This window comes from Papaver somniferum, chromosome 9, assembly GCF_003573695.1.
Source record: "Papaver somniferum cultivar HN1 chromosome 9, ASM357369v1, whole genome shotgun sequence".
Lineage (NCBI taxonomy): Eukaryota > Viridiplantae > Streptophyta > Magnoliopsida > Ranunculales > Papaveraceae > Papaver > Papaver somniferum.
The window spans coordinates 52,211,921-52,232,279 of NC_039366.1; the positions used below are offsets into that span (position 1 = coordinate 52,211,921).

Genomic DNA, 20,359 nt, shown 5'->3' on the forward strand with positions numbered 1-20,359 from the left:
TCGAGATTTAGATAAAGAGAGGAAGAACTGAGAGTATGAGAGATAAGGAAAAGATATTTGAGATAAGAAAGTAATTGGTTAATAAAATATTCATGGTATCCAATGACTGTCTAACAACAACTAAATAGCCATTGGAGACGCCTGGCACAAGACAATGATAAACACACCCAAACAACGCTATGGGCACCCTGCTAACAAAATAGTTGGGCTTAACGCATAGTTGGGTCTATGACACCAATCTTGATGTCGAACAGTCATAACAAGATTGTTTTCTAGTTCTTCAAAACCTTGGATATATTGATACATACTATCAGAACGAATCCACTTAGTTTTGGTTGGATCTTGTTTGTTGTAAGCCAACAGACATGACTCATCTTGTGAACCGACTGAACTATCAGAATCATAATCAGACAAGATTTTTGATATGAATTTCTTCTTCCTCTTTGTATTGATTCTTTGACAATCTTTAACCCTTTGAGCTTCCTCCTTATTAGCCTTTAAGATACTGCGAGTTATTAGAGGCATGCTTGCTCATATATAAATATATATATAGGATTGATCAGGGTATCAGAATACATACAAGAGATAGTTTCCCTTTAAAAAGAGACAACTTCCGGACCGAAAGATATCAGGAGCAATCGAAAATATTAAACAATATATATTTCGTTTCCTTTTTCCGAACTTCCCAAGTTGGAAGGTCTATTAAACTTCGAAACTTCCAAATATAACCTAATTTTTGGAAGATCATGATAAACATGAACATTTTTAGACAACTATGGATTCACAGCTATCCATAAGGTTTCACAACTTTTCTGATAAACAACTACACAAATAAATGTGCTCCAAATTTATTGTGCCTTTCCCATCCATGAACATGAGCATGAAAGAGAATGAGAATGCACAATTTTGATACAACTAGGTTGCATCAGAGTAAGCTTTTTCTAGATTACAGTGAATATCAGAAACATAGTTCATGTTTCTCTTAGGGAATTTCTGCCCAAAATATTTTCTCCCAAGACGATGATCTTTTCTAACTCTAGAGATATGATCAGGTGGAGAAACTGTACTGACGTGAGAATTTTCGGAGATGGCTAAATCTCTCTTAATTCTTTCAATGAGATTTCATAAGATTTTCTCATTCTAAGGACTTCCTTATGATTCACATCAGTGTGATTATATGAAACAATTATCGGAAACTCCTGATTGTTTCTTTTGGCAGAGATTCTCTTTTCTCTTTCTTCTGGAGTCGTTCTTCATCAAAACAAGGACTGTTTCGATACGGGTGAGGAGAAACCTTCTTCCAGAAGCGATTATCAACTCTTTCCTCAGATTCTTTTGAGTTGATCTTATCGGGTAGTGGTATAATCTGTCTTTCTACTGAGGAATGGTCTTTCAGTTTTTTAAGACAAGAAACTTCCTTCAATATTTTTATCACCGTATGTTGAAGAAGTATAAGTTTCCTGTCAAGTGACTGAAAATTGTATTCCTTAAGATCACCTTCACGGAATCGTTTCAAAGTTTCGTTTGCACAAGATTTCGTTTGATCATCAGTAGATCTAGAAGCTGGTTTTTCATCCTCTTCTGACTTGATGTAGTTAGGAAAACTACCATTATCTTGATCTGTTTCAGATGTGACTAAATCGGTTTTATCACAGTATGTAAAAGTCGAGCAAGGACTTTTAGTTTCCTCAGTATCAGAAGAAATCACAACAGAATCTTAGGATGTGTCTCTTTATCAGTAAGAGATTTATCAAGAGCTTCTAGTTTGACAGTGAGATCCATATTCTCTTTGGCCAGACAATTCAGTTGAATGTTTTTATCTCTGATCTCCTGTTTAAGAAGATTTGTCTTTGTCTTTAATAACACCACTTTAGAAGATAAAGATTTTATAGGCTTTAGGAGTTTTAACAACTCTTTATCAGCATCTTCCTTTCCATCAGAGATGGACACAGATGTTTTCGCAACTCCTGAATCATGAGTCAACGAAGTAGTAACATCTTCAAATTTTGAGTATTCAAACTCTTGCATAACATTAACTGAATCAGACATAGATTCAATTTCTTATAGGTTGGATCGCACCAAACACAGATTGTTAGATCTTTTCGTGTTTGCCTGCTCTGATACCAATTGAAACGACGAGGGTACCCAAATATACCTCAAGCTAAAAATTTTCCTACCTATAAGTCCTTTCTCCGAAAGTGATTGTCTATGGACTAAGTCGAGACAATGCAACTAATCGGTTCACACTTCCAGTGATCGTCTATGGATACGAGATCGAGACAATACAACAACGAAGTATGTTTACTTGATAAAAGGATTCGAACTTAACCAAACACAATAGGATTGCTTATCAAGTAAATAGGAATTAACGTTTGTGTAATTTACTTTAATGATAATAAAACAATTATAATGTAGAAATATAAAGTAAATGACACGGCAAGATTTTGTTAACGAGGAAACCGCAAATGCAGAAAAACCCCGGGACCTTGTTCAGAATTGAATACTCTCAGGATTAAGCCGCTACACAAAATTAAACCTAACTTCGTGTAGTTGAGACCATGTAACTAAACCAGTAGTTCACCTAGTTCCGTCTGTATTCCCACGCCTCCAACTTATGAATAAGTCACGTACTTGGAACAATTCCTTTGGTTCGTATTCCAAACAGTAAAATAACTACAAATATGTTTGGTATCAACTCTATTCAACCAAGTGATGTGAGTCGGACAAAGGCTCTTCTGTTTACCTTAACATAAACTCCTTCGTCAGGTTCTTAGATCTATCTTATTCTCAACTACCGAAGTAATTGTTAAAATTTTGCAATCAATACTTTTAATCACAAAGAATTGTATTGATGCCGATCTACACAACTAATCAATCCAATCTATCACAAGGATAAACCGATTATAGTTGGATCCTCTTATACCGAAACAAGTATTGTGCACACCAAAGATTATGAACCCCAAATCAGAAATCTTCAATATCTTCTTAGATCTTCAATAAACACCTGCACACAACAACTTGAATTTCTTGTGATCAATCACGCACAGAACGGAGTCTGTTAACAATGGATTATCACAAGATCGTCTTTAGCACTAACAACAGTCTAAAGATCCCTGTCGAAACTTCGATCTAGTTTGAGTGAATCTTATATCAGAAGAGAAGATTCTCATGCATAAACAAACTAGGTGCAATCAAAGTTCAACCACCGTTAGTCAATAAAATCAACCGAAAACACAAGATAAACCGCAATTATTTAGTTTCCCACCAACGGTACTCGTAGAGCTTCTTAATCCCAAAGAAAACTTTAAACTGAGCCGTCGTAAGAGATTTCGCCTAATTAGGTTATTCTCCTCTCCGAATAGGCGGCTACACCAGTAACAAAACAACTGAGGAAGTTTGCTGTCACGAAGGATTAGTTTGCTAGAAATGCAAACTTCAAGTATTTATAGACAAGGAAGTTTGGAAACCATGGAATTTCCAAAATCGAAAATATTCTCAAGATATTCATTAAAGCACAAATTCGGTTTCCATAATTCCTGGAAATGCTCTGTCCAAAATATTGACCGAAAATCTCTTTGGAAAATCTCTTTGAAAAATCTTTAACTAGTAAATGCACATTACTAATTCTTATTTTCCTAAAATAGAATTAACAACCTTAATTAAAAGATTCTTAACTTATTTATATTTTGATCCTGGGATTTTGTTCCTGTAGCTATTAAGGAATAACTTTGAACAATAAAAGATAAATATTATTGTACGTGTTCAAAGTATGCCGACATCCTTACTTTATAAGTCCTCTTTCATACTTACAACCTTGAAACCGATTTTCTACACTTCCAAACAAGTTTAGAATTGGTTCATATGACTTTCAAGAACTATGCGATTGATTAAGAAACACTCAATCACAAATCATGGGTTTAATGGTTCTACCAAAACAAGTTTCGGTTCTACCTCCATGTGAGTACTGTGCATAATCACACTAGCTTTCCAAAATTCGGCTGACTAGGTACTAGGATCGGTTCCCCACAAATATATGGTATCTAACTCATATGTTTTGCACATGTCCATAAGATTGGTTCCCCTTTGCCTAAAAACGTGTTGCACATGTCCATAGGATCGGTTTCCCTTTTTGCTACAAACTTGTTGCACCTAATACAAGGATCAATTCCCCTTTGTGATATGTTTCACATCTTCATAGGATCGGTTCCCCTTTACCCAGATTCGGTTCAACAAAACACAAACTCGATCATACCATCTCAGGTGATTACTTAAGATCGGTTTCACTAATAAAAGTCATACCAATACATAAGTCAGGCCTTTGAGAATAGTTTTACCAAGAACACAAACAAGTCGTGAGTGGTTATACTAAATCACACATATTGGATGTTCACAAGATATGCAATGAATAACAATCCCAATAACGCCGGACGATTTCCTTTTCGATTCATAAACAAGTTTATGAACTTACTTCCTTAAAACACACGTAAAACATTGTTTCCTAGGATGAAATCCTCACCTCATACCCATACATAATAACAATAACATTTAAACAATTATGTTGATGTCTTATCTACAAAGTTTAATGGTTAAGTAATAAACTTCATATTGTATTCCTTGATACTATGTCTATCTAGGGTGTTCATGCTTCGCAGTTTCGTTTTCAATATGAAAGATACGTTAGCGAATGAAACAGTTCAAGTCAAATATCACTAACCTCAAGTGGAAGGATGATGTTGTCATTGTATCTTCTTACATCTTCACTTCTTCAAGTCTTCGCAGTACTTGTAATGTCTCATATCCTAATACTTTCAAGCTAACCTATACAAAGTTGACTCTAGTACATAATCAAGCGACTCTTAAAATGAGTTTTGATTCACTAAAATATGACAACCAAACTTGACATACCAACGCTTGGTGGGTTCGAACGAGCTATGCTCTAACAGAAACCAATAAGAAAAATCTTCTTGTCTTCACATCTTCAATAGTCTTATGTACCTGCACAATAAAAAACTTGATTCCTATCACGCACGAAATAGAATCTATTAACAATAAATGATCACAAGTCAACACCAGATGTAAAAACGTATCTGAATTACCGCTAATCTCTTGATATAGTTTGAGTGACCTTATATAATAAGAGAAGGCTCTCAAGAATAATCAAACTAGGTGCAATCAAGAGATAAAAACTGTTATTCAAACAAATCGATAATCAAAAACTAAAATAATAATACAGATTATAGTTTCCACCAGCGGTACTAGTAGACGCTTCTTGATCCCTAAGAAGTCTTTAAACTAGCAGACGTAACGAAGTGCCTGCCTCAGAATAAGTTTGTAAGAAGACAAACTTCACTATTAATAGGCCAAGGTAGTTTGGATACCAATGAATTTACATAACTAAAAATATTCTTAAGATATGCAATAAAGCACCTAACTTCGGTTTTTTCGAATAACAACCAATATCCAATTGTATAACCGAAATCTCCCTTGGACGACTCAATATTAGCTAGCACTTAACTAATATATCTTTCTAGAGATATGTTTTGCTTGCTGGTAAAACAAAAACATATTCATTCGAAAATCTTAAAAAAAATTCTCAACAATTTCGGTTTGGGATCTCACCTTGGGTTTCATGGAATATCTTTAAACAATTAATAAATAAGATTTCAGCACATGTTCAAATTACTCATTATGTTGATATTTTGAACTTTCCTATTTTGCAAACCCAATTTCCAAATCACACAAACCCTAAAGTGTTCGTGACTTGGAGAAATCGGTTTTTCCTATTGAGACCGATTCTACCTTGACTCCCAACATAGGTTAAGATCGGTTCTACCTTGACTTCTAATATAGGTAGGGATCGGTTCTACCTTGACTTCTAACATAAGTTAGGATCGGTTCTACCTAGATTCCCTATATAGGTTAGGATCGGTCCAACCTTAAGATCTTCAATGAAAACCTGACCTTCAATCCTCTTGATTTCTTTCAAATACGAAACAAGTTCGTAAATCTACTTCCTTAAACTCATGTAATAAACATAGTAAATTATGCACCGATCAGTACTCATACCCTTGAGAGAAAAAAACCTAAGTTTATTAATTAAATACTAGTAAGACCACATGTGCGATGCACATGCTTGAATTGGATTCTTTTAACAACACCAAATTTGATAATAATGAAGAAATTTTTTTTTTTTTTTTTAATATTCTTGTTTGTACTCATTACGTAGATAATTCAAAGAGATTTCCAAATATATTAATTTTGCAAAAATCCGATGTGTATTTTTAAAGATATCTAAGTTTTTTTTTTGATCTATTTTTAAAACAATGACATTCCTGTGAATATACAAACATTGATTAAAAGCTTATTTAATGGGGGTATTGTTGTCATGTGAAAAGGCTTCACCAAACAAATGGGTCTTTTCTTTATATTAGTATAAGATAAGATAATAGGAGAGCGACAAACATGATATTAGCCTAAGCTTAATTGTTCTATGGGTAAGATTTTTGTTTAAAGAAGTTTATTACTATTAGGATTTCGAAAACAAAAGTCTCATGCAATCTTCTTGAATAGGTTCTATTAGTTTTTAAGGGTATACCTGAACAATATGATAATAACTTTGAACATTTTTTATTCTAACTATATACAACGTTAAAGATGAATCAAACATATGACAATAGACATGGTATGCGGATTATTTGTACTCAATCAAGCAAATAAATAGATGTTTGTCTTTAGTTAAACAAAAATTAATATGGAAGATTATATAGATAAACAGAGTCACATCACATGTATCACATATTTTTATATAATAATGGAAGAGTGTATAATTCTTCTAGTATAGTCTATATTTTCATATGACTTGATGGCAACCCGACACATGCTGAAAAAAAATGAACCCTCATCTATCTGCCTGACGCTACCTCTACAAATTATATTTAACTAAACATTTGTCAATTAAAATTAAGACTTTGTTTATTTTTCTTAATGATTTTCCCTTCAAATCTTCCCAGTAATTCTATAAAACATGTTTTTTTGTTATCTTTTCTTATCTCAATTATTTAAGATCTTTTATTTTTTTTCTTTTTCTCAAACCTAGTTACCCACGTTTAATAGAACCAAAGTTGCATATCATGTGCCTTTACAAAATTTGAGTTCTGATTATAACTGGTAAAATGTAGATATGTTAGAGTGCATTTCAGATAGGTTATAGATGTTCTTGCATAAACTTATCGAGTTGTAGATGTTACTGCTGCAAGGAGCTACAGTTGAACAGTTGGGCATCTGACGTCCTATTATGCAGAGTACTATACACAAGTTCCGGATAATTCTTTGACATGGATACAACTGCATTCCACATTAGTCATTCGCTGGAAAAAGTATAAAATTGGTCGAAGTTTTCTACACCCTTCATAAATCACAAGAAGAGCCACCTGAAAAACAACACTCCCCAGCATTTATAAGGAAAATTCGAACCTTACGGCGGTCTTTGTTTAACAACATATATCACTCTAGCGCAAATACAAAAATAACCATTTTTTTTAGAGAAACATGGTAATCTTTGAGGCCAATAATCAAGATGGTTGCCATAGTGAGACCAGTTTTTGCTAGCTAGGGGAGAAAATTAATCAACCATTTATCATTGGCCACGTGGCCCACGTCCAAGATGAATGTCAGTAGTAATATAAGTTATCCCTTAGTTAGAGTATATTCAGCCAAATTCATCCAAATATTAGCTACTACAGTTGGTGGAATCTTAAAATATAACCAGTTATTTTCCGAAATATACGATTGTTTTTTATGTTTTGTCCAATACATAAAAAAAAATACTCATTTTTACTTATAAAAAAATATATCCGGAAAACATCATCAAAACCCATCATTGAAAAATTAAAATATCTTTGAAACATGAACACTCGGTTGTTATAAAATGATATAATTTGTAAATCAAAACCTGAAAGAAAATGCACGTAAAGACTTTTGATTATGAAAGTGGCTTTTGTACTTGTATAATTGAGCGTCTTCAACTTTCACGTAGTGGATGAGTTCATCTTTAATTTCCATGTGGATATTCATCTTCATGTAGTGGATGAATCATTATTTTCATGTCAAATGTCTTCAATCTTGGACTTTTACTCTTCAACACTTATTGTCTTCTAGGAATCACTTCGAAAGACTTTTAATTATGAAAATATTTTATGTACTTGTATAATTAGGTAGTTTATTACTTCAAATACTAATGTGACAAACACCTCATCACTTTAATTGATAATCAAAGAGGCAATTTGTGACCTCAAGAATTGTGTTATATTAAACCGATTAAAAGGGATCTCAACCATGTCTTTCCTTTTTTATTATGGATAAATTATTTTATCCAACAACAATTTTTAATAAGGAGGGAGTCATAATGAATGAGATACTTAATGCTGGAAAAAGCATATATGTATATGAGTGGGACAAGCACCCTCTAATTTATATGATATAAATGAATCCGAGAAATTGTCTGTTGTATGCAATTTATACGTGCTTATTTGACATCTCCGGGTTTGATTTATAATATAAGGATCCAAAAGTATCCTTGCTTATTGGAAAGGTTCGATCTTTAAGTCACTTGTTTTTATGCAACGTGCAGTGACTGAGCCAAGAATCTAATTTTGGATAGTTTAATATAAAAGTTAGGCTACTTTGACATTAGTCGACGATGAGGATATTTTACCCTACCATACATAAAATTTATAATATTTTTTAATTATGACATGACAACCAAACTATGAACCAAATTCATGTTTGTTTAAAATTTAAAATTAAAAACCCGAAGTATTCACAATAATTACCTGCAATTCAAGTTATAATCATCATCAGAACATTAGAAGTGGCTATAAATGAGGCTAATAATATTTTTATGAGTTGGAATTTTATTGGACGAATTGAAACTTCTTCCCGTGAAGTCGATGAAGAATAAAAATAAATTTACTTATTTCCTCAAAACACTAATTGCAATTTATAATTTTTCACTAAACGAAGAAAAAAAGGTGTAGTATGACGCTAGGTAATAAATTGTGTAACGGGGATTTAGTTATTAGGCTTAGGCTATTAGTACTACAAAGATAATTTCAAAAATAAAATAAAATTGAGTTTGCTTAATCCAAGCTCGAGTTCTCACTTGGATCTATGTTAACCTTTTTTTTTCCTTTGTAAATGCCTTCTGCCACAATTGATTTTTAAAACTCCTTCAAAATTTCATGCTCGATCCCATCCTCTTTTGCAACCTGGTGCAATTTGGGATGCTCAAAATAATTGGATTCTTCCCCTCACACTTTTATTATCACAGTATCTCACGCGTTGGACGTCATTTTTGCAATTTAAAACCAAACTGTAATGGATTTGAAAGTAATACTTTGGGGATATGTTACTATCATATAACTCTACTTTCCTACCAAAAATGAGCGTATTTCGAAACGTTTAACATCATCATCTACTACTTTGAAAATGAGTCGTTGACAATCTGCGGATTTCTGGCCGTCGAAATTAAGATCGTGAGGTCTTATATTTCGGAATGAGCTCATTTTTAGAAGGCATGTAGAAATTGGTAAGAGGAACATATCCTCAAAATATTAGCTTCAAATCCGTTATGATTTGGGTTTTATTCACAAAAATAACGTCCAACGTGTGAGATAGTGTGATAATAAAAGTGTAAACGGATCCTTCCTCGTTAACTAAACCATCTTTCATTTTAAAATCAAGTACCATCCTTACATTAACAGAATCTAACTTCTTTCAAAATTCAAAATTAACTAAATTTTTTATTAATCAAAAAAATAACTTTTTTTTTTCCTTTGGTAAAAAAAAAAACGGAAATGCTATTCCCCGCTCCATTTACGGCACTACTTAACACTCAGATCCACATGTCCACACAGTACTTCGTAAGTGATCCAAAGTTTCACTTTATTAGCAAACTCAACGACAGACTACCCTGGTTAGTCAAGTTATCTAGTGCTGGGCTCGACGGATTGCTCAAAGCCCGGAATAACGTACTGCAGACATGATTAGTTTCAGGCATTAAAAAATTAAATTGCTTGAAATCTCCCTCCATATATTATTCTTCGTCCAATCGTCCTCTTATTCAGTCTCTCGCCATCATCATCAAGATTTCGAAAAAGAATAAGTACTCAGAGGAACTCGTCATGTTCTCTCTTCCGGGCCATTTTCATATTCTGCACTTCCTTCTCATCTTGACATCGAACTACTACTCCATCTATGAAACCCTAGATTTCTTAAAACAATTTATTCACGTTTCCTTACCATTCGTCATGGAACGTAAGTATATGATTGATTTTCTTAATGTTTCAGCGACTATTTCAGTTGAAGTTTTCAATTCTTGAAAGCTGAATATTTATTTAAAATGTCTATGTTTTGGAATTTATTGGTCAGTCTACAACTTAATCTTTTCCAATAGGCAATTTGATTTTTAACTAAGTCAATTTGATTTTTAAATAAGTACACCAAGGTTTTACTGGTTTAATGAATTTCTCATTGATTTTGCGTTTGTTCTTGAGCTAGTTTAGAGTATTATTTTTATTATGGGCAGGGATAAAGTCATAACAGATCAAATTACATCTATTTTACTCTCGATATTCGTTCTATGTAGATTTTCATGGCAAGTACAGTGCCAAATACTTTCTGGACTGAATCAAACAAGTGATCCTGAGTTACATCCACTACTTGTTGAGTTCAACCGAACTAGTAATCCTGAGCTACTTCCATTAGTTACGAAACTCATATACAAACGTCTATCTAATCTCACAAGCATCTATCAAGGCGAAGTTAGTCATGATTTGGCTTTCTGTTTTAAGGATCAGTGGGTTATTTTCTTTCAACTTATTTTTTCTCAATTACTTACTTCAGTTGGTTTCTACTGTTTTTATTAACTTAGAGTATTTTAAATAAATTATAGGAAGGAGGATTGGAATGGGGCGTTCAATTTTACCACGGATTTGGAATTCTTATCTACTTGTATTAAGAGAACAAAAGGTAAAATGTTTACTTCGAAAGTACAACACTTTAAAGGCAATACATTTTTATTGATTGTAAAAAGAGAAAACATTCTATTTTCGGTACAACCGGTACTTTGACCAACAACAAAGCAGGCCGAATTCACGGTTTATACACTTTATCATATATTTAGGCAGAGCTATGTTATTTGGTTTTTCGTTGTGTTAACAATTTGTCGCCTTTCTCAGCAGTAGCATGTATTAATTTTTGCACTTCGTGAAGTAGTACAATATGATCATGCTTATCTAATTGCCAGGATGAATGGATGGTAGAATGTAGAACTGTTGACCATTGAAACTTGAGCTGTGCTTTATTTTCGACTGACAGTGATTCTTTTATTATTGGGTTTATTTCATCACCATTTGTTTTGTTAGGTTTAGTGTGTGTGTGTGTGTCGCGCGTGTGTGTGTGTGTGTCCGCGTGTGTGTGTGTGTTTGTGCTTTTTGTTGCGGCTAATTATTCGTACGATTATGTTGACAGGGGATATGACTCAACGCCTCTGTACAGCAGCAGAGATAAAGTTTTACTTTCGTAGATACCTTGCAACGAACTATTTGAGACCTAATGAGAATTGTAATCTGACCACTTGGAATCCTGGCTGTGAACCTGGATGGGCTTGTCGAGTTGACTTTGATCAACTGGTTGATCTGAAGAATTCAAGGGACATGCCTACTAGAGCTAGCAATTGCAACACTTGTTGTGAAGGTTTCTTCTGTCCGCAAGGTCTTACTTGTATGATACGTAAGTATTTTATCTGCAAGTCCTTTATTCTTAAAGATAAAATCAACATGTATATCTAGTTGATGGTTACAATGTAAAAATCACATCAACAGTTAATGCCGCAGAAGACAAGTCTGATATGCATGGTACAGTTTTATGCATGAAGTTAGTTAATGTTGTGTCCAGAAGTTTGTCATTCATTACCTTATTTAAGGAACAGAAATATTACTTGCTTATTTATAGTTATTTCCTTGGCTTTCAACGCAGCTTGCCCTTTAGGTTCCTATTGCCCACTTGCAGAGCTTAATGTAGCTACTAGCACGTGCGATCCGTAAGTTGATAAATTTTACTGAATAAAACTTCGTTTTTCTCATGTTCTCTTTCTATATCTATAAGCTAATCTATGGCTAACATATCTTGCAGATACCATTACCAATTACCTCATGCACAACTTAATCATACTTGCGGGGGAGCAGATTCTTGGGCTGATGTAAGGAGTACTGGTGAGATGTTCTGTTCAGCAGGATCATACTGTCCCTCTACCGTCAAAAAGATACCTTGCAGTGATGGGTATTATTCCTATTATCCAAAACCTTAGCACCCATCAATCAGTGTCTGCGGCTTTTTCGTTTTTGTTTGTCGGTGACTGAATACTTCGTTAGATGCTTTGTGATTATTCTATTTATCTGATTTAGTCTCTTTTTGGTTTATCTCGATTCATTCATTTTCTTGCTTGTTATCTTATTTACTAATTTCATTTTGTCGTGTTGGTCAGACATTACTGCCGTAAAGGTTCTAGATCAGAAAATAGTAAGTATCTGTACTCCTTGACATCCTTTTGGTAGAATTTCAGTTTCATACCACTAAAAGGATGACATGCATGGAGATAATGGTGTCAATGCCATTATTTTTTCTTTCATTTTGTTTTACCCTTGGACTGGTCCTAGATGCTTAATATTTTCAATTAAGTATTAGCATTTTGTAGACCGAATTGAAGACTGTTACTCTCAGACTTGACCTTTTAATTGCCTCCTTACAGAGTGCTTCAAGTTGACTTCCTGCAAACTGAATACTGCAACACAGGGTATCCGCTTATATGGTGCTATTCTTATAGTAAGTGCTGATAACACAAGATTTGGCGTTTCTTTTTTCATTTCTATGAAGTATGCACATATTGTTGTTTTCTTAAATACTGATCCTGCAGTTGGAACTGGTAGATCTTGACGCGTTCGATTTGGCAACGTAGGCTGCATTGAGCGCTCTATTGATCATTATCTATAACTGCTCCGATCATGTACTTGCCATTCGTGAAAGAAGAAACGCTAGATCCAGGGAAGCTGCAGCAAGGAGTGTCCAAAGAACTAAACATGTGCGTGAAAGGTGGAAGGCCGCAAGAGACATTGCCAAGAAGCATGCACTTGGATTGCAAAGATCATTATCACATCAATTTTCTCGTCAAAAGGGTGACAGTGCTAGACAACCCGAGGATATCATAATTCGGATCAGGCTAGAACTGAGACCGATGAGGAAGTAGACATCTCAAGGACATCTCAGAGGAAATCATCTGAAGACGAAAAAGCAATGAAAAAGGGAGCAGGAAATTCAACTGAAATTATACATGATCTCGAAGGGAACTTTAACCATAATCAAGACTTCAATTTAGAGAGTAGTAAAACGCTTGCACCAATGGGGAAACACATGCATACTAATACTCAAATTTTCAAGTATGTATATGGCACAATTGAGAAGGAGAAAGCTCTACAACATGAAAACATGAACTTGACCTTTTCTGGAGTAATTAAAATGGATGCCGAGATGCAGGTCATCATGACTAGACCAGTGATTGAGGTTTCTTTCAGGGAATTAACTCTTACTTTGAAAGGGACAAATAAATATCTCATGAGGTGTGTGACTGGAAAGATAAGGCCTGGCCGTGTTTCTGCTGTCATGGGTCCATCTGGAGCTGGAAAAACGACATTTCTTAATGCTCTGGCAGGAAAAGCTACGGGATGCAAAAAGACCGGTCTTATTCTTATAAATGGAAAAAATGTATCTATCCATTCCTATAGGAAAATTATTGGGTTTGTGCCACAAGACGATATTGTACATGGAAATTTGACAATAGAGGAGAATCTCATGTTCAGTGCCAATTGCAGGTATATACATAGTTAGTCTTGCATGTGAACAACATTTCTTTTGTCATTGCATAATCTCATATTGCTTAGAGAGGAGTGCATTCCTTAGGGTCAGCTTGGAACTTACATGTAGTAAGGCCTTGTGTGAGACTTGGACTTGCAATTGCACCATGGTATTAAGGTGGTCAAACAGGGACAGTATTGGTGTCACGTGCCTTGGGTCCTGACTCCTCGCAGTCATATGTTCTTTTTTTTTTTTGGGTGATCACACTTCTTCAAATTATTTGTCCTGTTACAGAAATCAGAAATGAAATCGCTATGTACTTCATGGATTTGAGCTTTTGTTTTTCTATTCTTACTTAGGCTATCAGCTGACATGCCAAAAGCAGATAAGGTTTTGATTATAGTCATCGACTCCTTGGGGCTGCAACATGTAATAGATTCCTTGGTTGGAACAGCAGAGAACCGGGGAATTTCCGGAGGTCAAAGAAAACGAGTAAACGTTGGAATGGAAATGGTTATGGAACCTTCGCTTCTGATCTTAGATGAACCAACATCTGGGTTAGACAGTTCATCTTCCCAGTTGCTTTTAAGAGCACTTCGCCGGGAGGCTCTTGAAGGGGTAAACATCTGTACGGTAGTTCACCAACCTAGGTATCAATAATAATTCACAGTTCTCAAGGATCATGGTCTTTCTTATTTTGCTTCTTTGCTTTTACATGCATGGTTTTTATTGAACTGTTATTGTTTTCTTCAGCTATGGTCTATTCAAGATGTTTGACGATCTAATACTTCTAGCCAAAGGTGGTCTAACCGTATATCATGGACCAGTAAAGAATGTGAGGAATATTTTGCAGGCCTTGGGGTTATAGTTCCTGATCGGGTTAATCCACCAGATTACTTCATCGACCTCTTGGAGGGTGTAGTACCAAGCACAAGTATAGACATGAAACAGCTTCCTCTGAGATGGATGCTTCATAATGGATATCCAATACCCCGGGATATGCAACTTGATGCTGCAGAGGTCGCATCTTCATCAAGGGGTCAGGATACAAGTACTGAGACAGAGTGCAATGCTGATGTAGATGGAATTGAAGTGAGATCATTTGCTGGAGATTTATGGGAGGATGTTAAGTTGAACGCTGAGATGCAACAAGACAACTTTCTTCACAATATCTTGATGTTGAAAGACTTGTCTAACCGCCGAACTCCTGGTGTATTGAAACAATACAAATACTATATTGGGAGGTAAGTTCTCAAACCTCTGCACTGAATTTGCGTAAACTTTTCAACAGCAAACATAAGCAGAAAAAGTCGGTTGTCTTTGGTGATCAGTGAGCTGATTCTTCGTGGCAGTAATTCAAGAATGATACTTGTTTTATTTGTTATTTTGCTTTGAAGATCTTAATCTGTGTGAAATCTACTATTTTGCATCAGGGTTAGCAAACAACAATTGAGAGAATCTAAGATTCAAGCCGTGGATTTTATGATCTTATTTCTTGCTGGAGCCTGCTTAGGATTACTTGCTAAAATGAGTGATGAAAATTTTGGGTTAGCAGGTTATACCTACTCAGTAATAGCGGTTTGTAAGTAGCAGAACTCAAACCCTTGCGGATAGCAAAACTTAAATTATTTTGAACTTTAATTTTCATTGTATTGATTTTACTCCATGTATATTTCCTCACTTGCACGGAAAACCATCTCTGTTGGCTTGCAGCTCTTCTGTGCAAGATTGCTGCTTTGAGATCTTTTCACAGGATAAGTTGATTTATTGGAGGGAGAGTAGTTCCGGCATGAGCAGTTTTGCTTATTTTCTATCGAAGGATACAGTTGATCATTCCAATACACTTGTAAAGCCTGTGGTTTATCTATCCATGTTTTATTTCTTCAACAACCCTAGGTCTTCGTTCATGGATTATTACATTGTTCTGGTCTTTCTTGTGTACTGTGTGACTGGTGTAGCCTATGTCTTTTCCATCTTTCTTGAACCTGGCGCAGCCCAGCTGGTACATACCCTCTTTGAAAGTGTAAAAACATTCAAGTTCGTAAAATCCTTTTCATTATTATTTCAAGTTCCAGTAACGATCTGTATATTTCTTCTTCAGTGGTCAGTTCTTCTCCTTGTGGTTTTAACTCTCGTCTCGACTCAGCAGTCAGCTGGATTTGTGAAGACCATAGCGAATTTATGCTATCCAAAGTGGGCTTTGCAAGCATTTGTGATATCAAATGCAGAAAGGTGTACATTAGTATTCAATTTATTTGCATGTCTTTCCTAATGAACGAGTATTGCTAACAGTTTTGTTGTTTAACAGGTATTCTGGAGTTTGGCTGATAACACGTTGTGGTTCACTAATGAAATCAGGCTATGATATCCGTAACTGGAATCGTTGTATCGTCTTTCTTTTCCTATACGGTGCTGGCAGTCGCATTTTGGCTTATTTGTTAATGGTAACTTTCCGAAGAAAATAGATCATAATTGTCACTCGGTGTATATTTTTTTGTTCATACAAAGAAAATGAAAGAGAAGAGTCAGAAGACAGCTTGTGAGCTTTTAAAGCCACTGTTGTGGTGTGAACCCATCGAGGAGCACTGGATATAACTCATGAATCCGCGGGCATAAAATCCCTACTAATTCTAAAACGTAATACTGATTCTATGTTCAGGGCAGTCTCCTGTCCTCTAAAATGTAATCTCGAAGTTATGTTCAGGGCGGTCCCCTGTGCTCCAATTGTCAACCTTTATCTGATATAAACCGTAACTCCAGTCGTTCGGCGGTTGCTTAGTTTCATCTCCATTATTATTGTTCAAAGTTGAATAGTCCATTCTTTGTATAATTTGATGTCGTAGGAAAAGTAGTTCTGTTGAGGTAAGGAGAGTACACTTCGTCAGATCTCTTCTTGCCCAAACACAAGTTATGATGCAACTGCAATTTCACAACAGACAGACATAACAAAGGGGATCTCATAGAGCTATGCTATTTTATTCAAAGTGGAATCGAACATTTTTCTATTTTCTTTTGTTTGTATAACTTGAGAAGATTAAATAATCAATTTCCTCAGATTTCACCTATTTGATTTTGACTACAAAAAAATACTCAAATTACCCCTCTTTAGAGAAAGGGTTCTATCTTTACTTCACTTGCATCTTCCTAGATAGCATGCACTGCTGCTATAAATGGCCGGTGAAACTTCTCCCCTATTTTATCCTGAAATCCATGATCTGTGGAAAAAAGAAATGTAAGTTTCCTCAAAATTATATGATGAGACCATGTAAATTCATAGCAAGTGGCAGTAGAGCTTACCTGATTCTGCCGATTCTTCAGATAAAAAAAGCCTACTTCCAAACAATATCACCCATGAATGTAAGAGCTGGAACACCTCTGATCTCAACATCAACTAGGGGTGCCTGGACTAACCTCAACCCAGACAATTCTGGATCTTTCTCAATCATATCAAGAGCACGCTTCTGATCCTGCAAAGTTAAGCGAAAGTAAAAACTTACTGCTTGCCTACAGAGTAAAGTAAATTGCATGGTGCGAGTGTGCAACTGAAACCTGAAAGCATAAAAAGTACAATTTGCTGTTGCAGTTTATAGACCAAACGACCACTAAATGACATATTAGTACCAAATTAAATTTGTAAAATATTTCGAATCAGGGTTTGATGGGACATACATGAAATGCACACCCGAGGAAAATGTTTATCACCAAAGAAAGATAAACATCAGTTTGGGAACCATACCTTCCGTTTCATTGCACAGAATTTGCAGTCTGATGCCGATGCTGGTAGAACTTGATTGACAATAAGTCTCTTGACGGGAACATTTTCTTTCTCCAAGGAAGCATGCAACCTTGACGACTCACTTATCGCCATTACCTTTAGGATTACAAGAAGAGCTGGCGGTGAGACTAAAAATAGAAAATGCAGTTACTTCTCATATCTAGTTATATAGATAATAACGGAACACCCATATTGCACAGAAAAAAGTGACGTCACTACTTCAATGATTCAATCTTGTTAGATAATACATGGAATACCCATGTGGCACAGAAACTTATTGATCTAGGAGAGAGGACTTAATCTAGGATTCTTGCTCTTTCTTCACCATGAATATAATTCACTCCACATGAATTGAAGCAATGCAGGTGAACGATGTAGTATGACTCATGATTGTTGAATGAATATCAGAGAGTTTCTTCAGTTGTGAAACAATAGTTATGCACCTTTATGAATAGCTTCGGCTTACCGTAGGTATAGTTACTATAACAAATTCAGTAGACTCCGTGTCCCGGAAAAGGTCTCGTACTTTTCCCATTCTCTCCTTCAGCTTCTCTAGTTTGGCAGACTACAAAAATAGCAATCACGTAATAATGAGTATTCTATGCTAAAGCAAAAGAACTTGTTCCAAAGAAAGCTTTGGCTTACAGAATCATCTGGCTTTGCTTCTTTTCCGAAAACGGATTTTATGGCTGAAGTTGCTGAAGATAACTTCTGTTTTAGCTGAAACGAGCAATGACAAAAGAAAGTAAAATGTCACTAACTATGAAAAGGCTAAAAAGCACTTATTATTAATCCTCAAAAGAACTTTATACAAGACACACCTTAAGGATTTTGCCTATTGATGCATCCAAGAAATCAGGCAGAGACAAAAGCCGGAGAGTGTGACCCTATAAGTGAAATAACGAGGAATATAACACTTGATATAAGAAAGAAAATAAAACAAAAAAAAATTATAAAGTAAACAAATTGTGCTTACTGTTGGTGCTGTATCAAAAACAATTCGTGTAAACATGTTATACTCTTGGGATTCAACGAATTGCATAACCTGGAGGGCAGAATAATAATTAGCAAAGCATCCTAAAAAAAAAGCTAGATAAATCAGTGATTGCGAAGCAGCTAAAGCAAAGAAGATATTCATCGTATACATGCCTTAGAAATTGCAAGAGCTTCATCCAAACCAGGAGGAGGTGTATCTAGCAGCTCTCCAAGTTTAAGATCTCCTAACTTGAACAGTTCCAAAAAATTATAAAGTTAGCCACGGGGTAAGTTAACCAACGATCAAAATAATGTACTAGAAGTCCAAGAGAACTACACCCCCTTAGGAAGATATACTACTTGAGAACCCCGAAAAAAGAAGAAACAAAAAGCTTGATGCGTGACATACTGGTATTCTTTTAAATTACAATATTCCGCAGTGTTACCTGCTCAACAAGCATTCCGAGACCCATACTATCCATCATATCTTTTACCCCGCCACTTCCACCACCACCCTGACTTGCAGTGCGAAACTCTTCCCTTGCCTTTTCTGGATTTATCTGTGATTACCATTATATACATTACAAAGTACAAAGGTTTTATATAAAGTACTAACTCCCATAACGGAACTTTTAGCAATAACAAAGCAAAACAATGGTAGCTACCTCAAGAGCAAAGAGTGGATTATCAAGTCCTTGAACTGGTACTAGCATCCCTCCAGTCAAATCCTGCCAAAACATACACAAACTCATTGTGATAGAGACACACACATTGCAACATAACAAATGATTCCGACACATTTAATAGGCTGATATTCTAGCAGTGGTCTTAGTAAACTAACTAGAAATTAAGTTGAAACTGGAGTTATCTAATATCTACCTGAGCAAATGAATCACTCAATGAATGTGCAGGATCAGTTGAAACAACAATAGTCGGGTGCCCACTATTGGCGAACTTGACAGCAAGTGATGCAGCACAACTCGTCTTACCAACTCCTCCTTTCCCTCCTAACATGTAATACTTCCTTTGTGTCCCTGCTGCCATCTCATCAAACCCTGCAACCGCTTCTGCCGGTGCAGCAACCGCTCTCACTACACCAGAAAATCAATAAAAGCTGAAAAATCGAAAAATTGAAACAAATAGAGAAAACCCAGTGAGTAAAACTAATTGCAGTAAACTAAGTAACTCACCTTGGAATAGATTTCTGTAAGGTTTTCTAGTAGTTGGATTAGAAGAGATAGAGGTAAAAGTTCTACTGATTTTTAATAAAGAGAAAGGGGTTTGATTTTTAGGTAAGTGAGAAAGAAAACTAGCCATAGCCATTGGGGCTGTCTTAGTACAACCCTGATTATGATGAGGAAGAGAAAGTGAATGAGTAGATGAGGAGATGGAGGGAATATTATACAGTGCTGCCATTTTTTTCTCTCTCAAGGAATTCTCAAACACTGGTTTCTTAAGAGATTTGTGTTTTAATGGATGGTGTTTTTAGATGTCTTGCTGTCTTTGTAAGGTCCAAGCCTTTGGATGGTTATGAAGTTGAATACATGTTAAGCGTGTTTCGTATCTAACGGTCTAAATTGTATCAGTGTATACAGACTCGATACAACGATCGAACAGTTTAGGTAATAGTTTGACGGGTTCTTCGTAAATTGTGTGGATTTTGCACAATTGAGTCACGAAAATGGGAGATGGATTGAATTT

General features: G+C 35.4%; 1 protein-coding gene and 1 pseudogene across 1 annotated transcript; one reads left to right on the top strand and one right to left on the bottom strand.

The window, feature by feature from the left end:
• The first annotated feature begins 10,087 nt into the window (after positions 1-10,087).
• On the top strand, positions 10,088-16,702 carry LOC113314023 (annotated as a pseudogene).
• Positions 16,703-16,863: 161 nt separating this feature from the next.
• LOC113314026 (ATPase ARSA1-like) lies at positions 16,864-20,123 on the bottom strand. The gene is made up of 12 exons (XM_026562805.1): positions 19,849-20,123; positions 19,538-19,749; positions 19,324-19,386; positions 19,105-19,218; positions 18,833-18,907; positions 18,660-18,728; positions 18,505-18,570; positions 18,329-18,403; positions 18,150-18,248; positions 17,645-17,779; positions 17,206-17,375; positions 16,864-17,123 (listed from the first exon to the last, which is right to left on the bottom strand). The coding sequence occupies exons 1-11, from the start codon at positions 20,072-20,074 to the stop codon at positions 17,238-17,240; spliced, it is 1,272 nt and encodes a 423-aa protein (XP_026418590.1). The 5' UTR covers positions 20,075-20,123; the 3' UTR covers positions 16,864-17,123; positions 17,206-17,237.
• Between the last annotated feature and the right edge of the window lie 236 nt (positions 20,124-20,359).

What these genes read in the sequence shown, in the direction of transcription:
- LOC113314026 (XM_026562805.1), bottom strand. Translation starts at nt 20,074, where the DNA reads ATGGCAGCACTGTATAATATTCCCTCCATCTCCTCATCTACTCATTCA. An exon ending in TCGGAATGCTTGTTGAGCAG is followed by an intron (nt 18,908 to 19,104) that starts GTAACACTGCGG and finishes GAACTGTTCAAG; the next exon opens with TTAGGAGATCTTAAACTTGG. An exon ending in TTTTTGATACAGCACCAACA is followed by an intron (nt 18,571 to 18,659) that starts GTAAGCACAATT and finishes TTTCACTTATAG; the next exon opens with GGTCACACTCTCCGGCTTTT.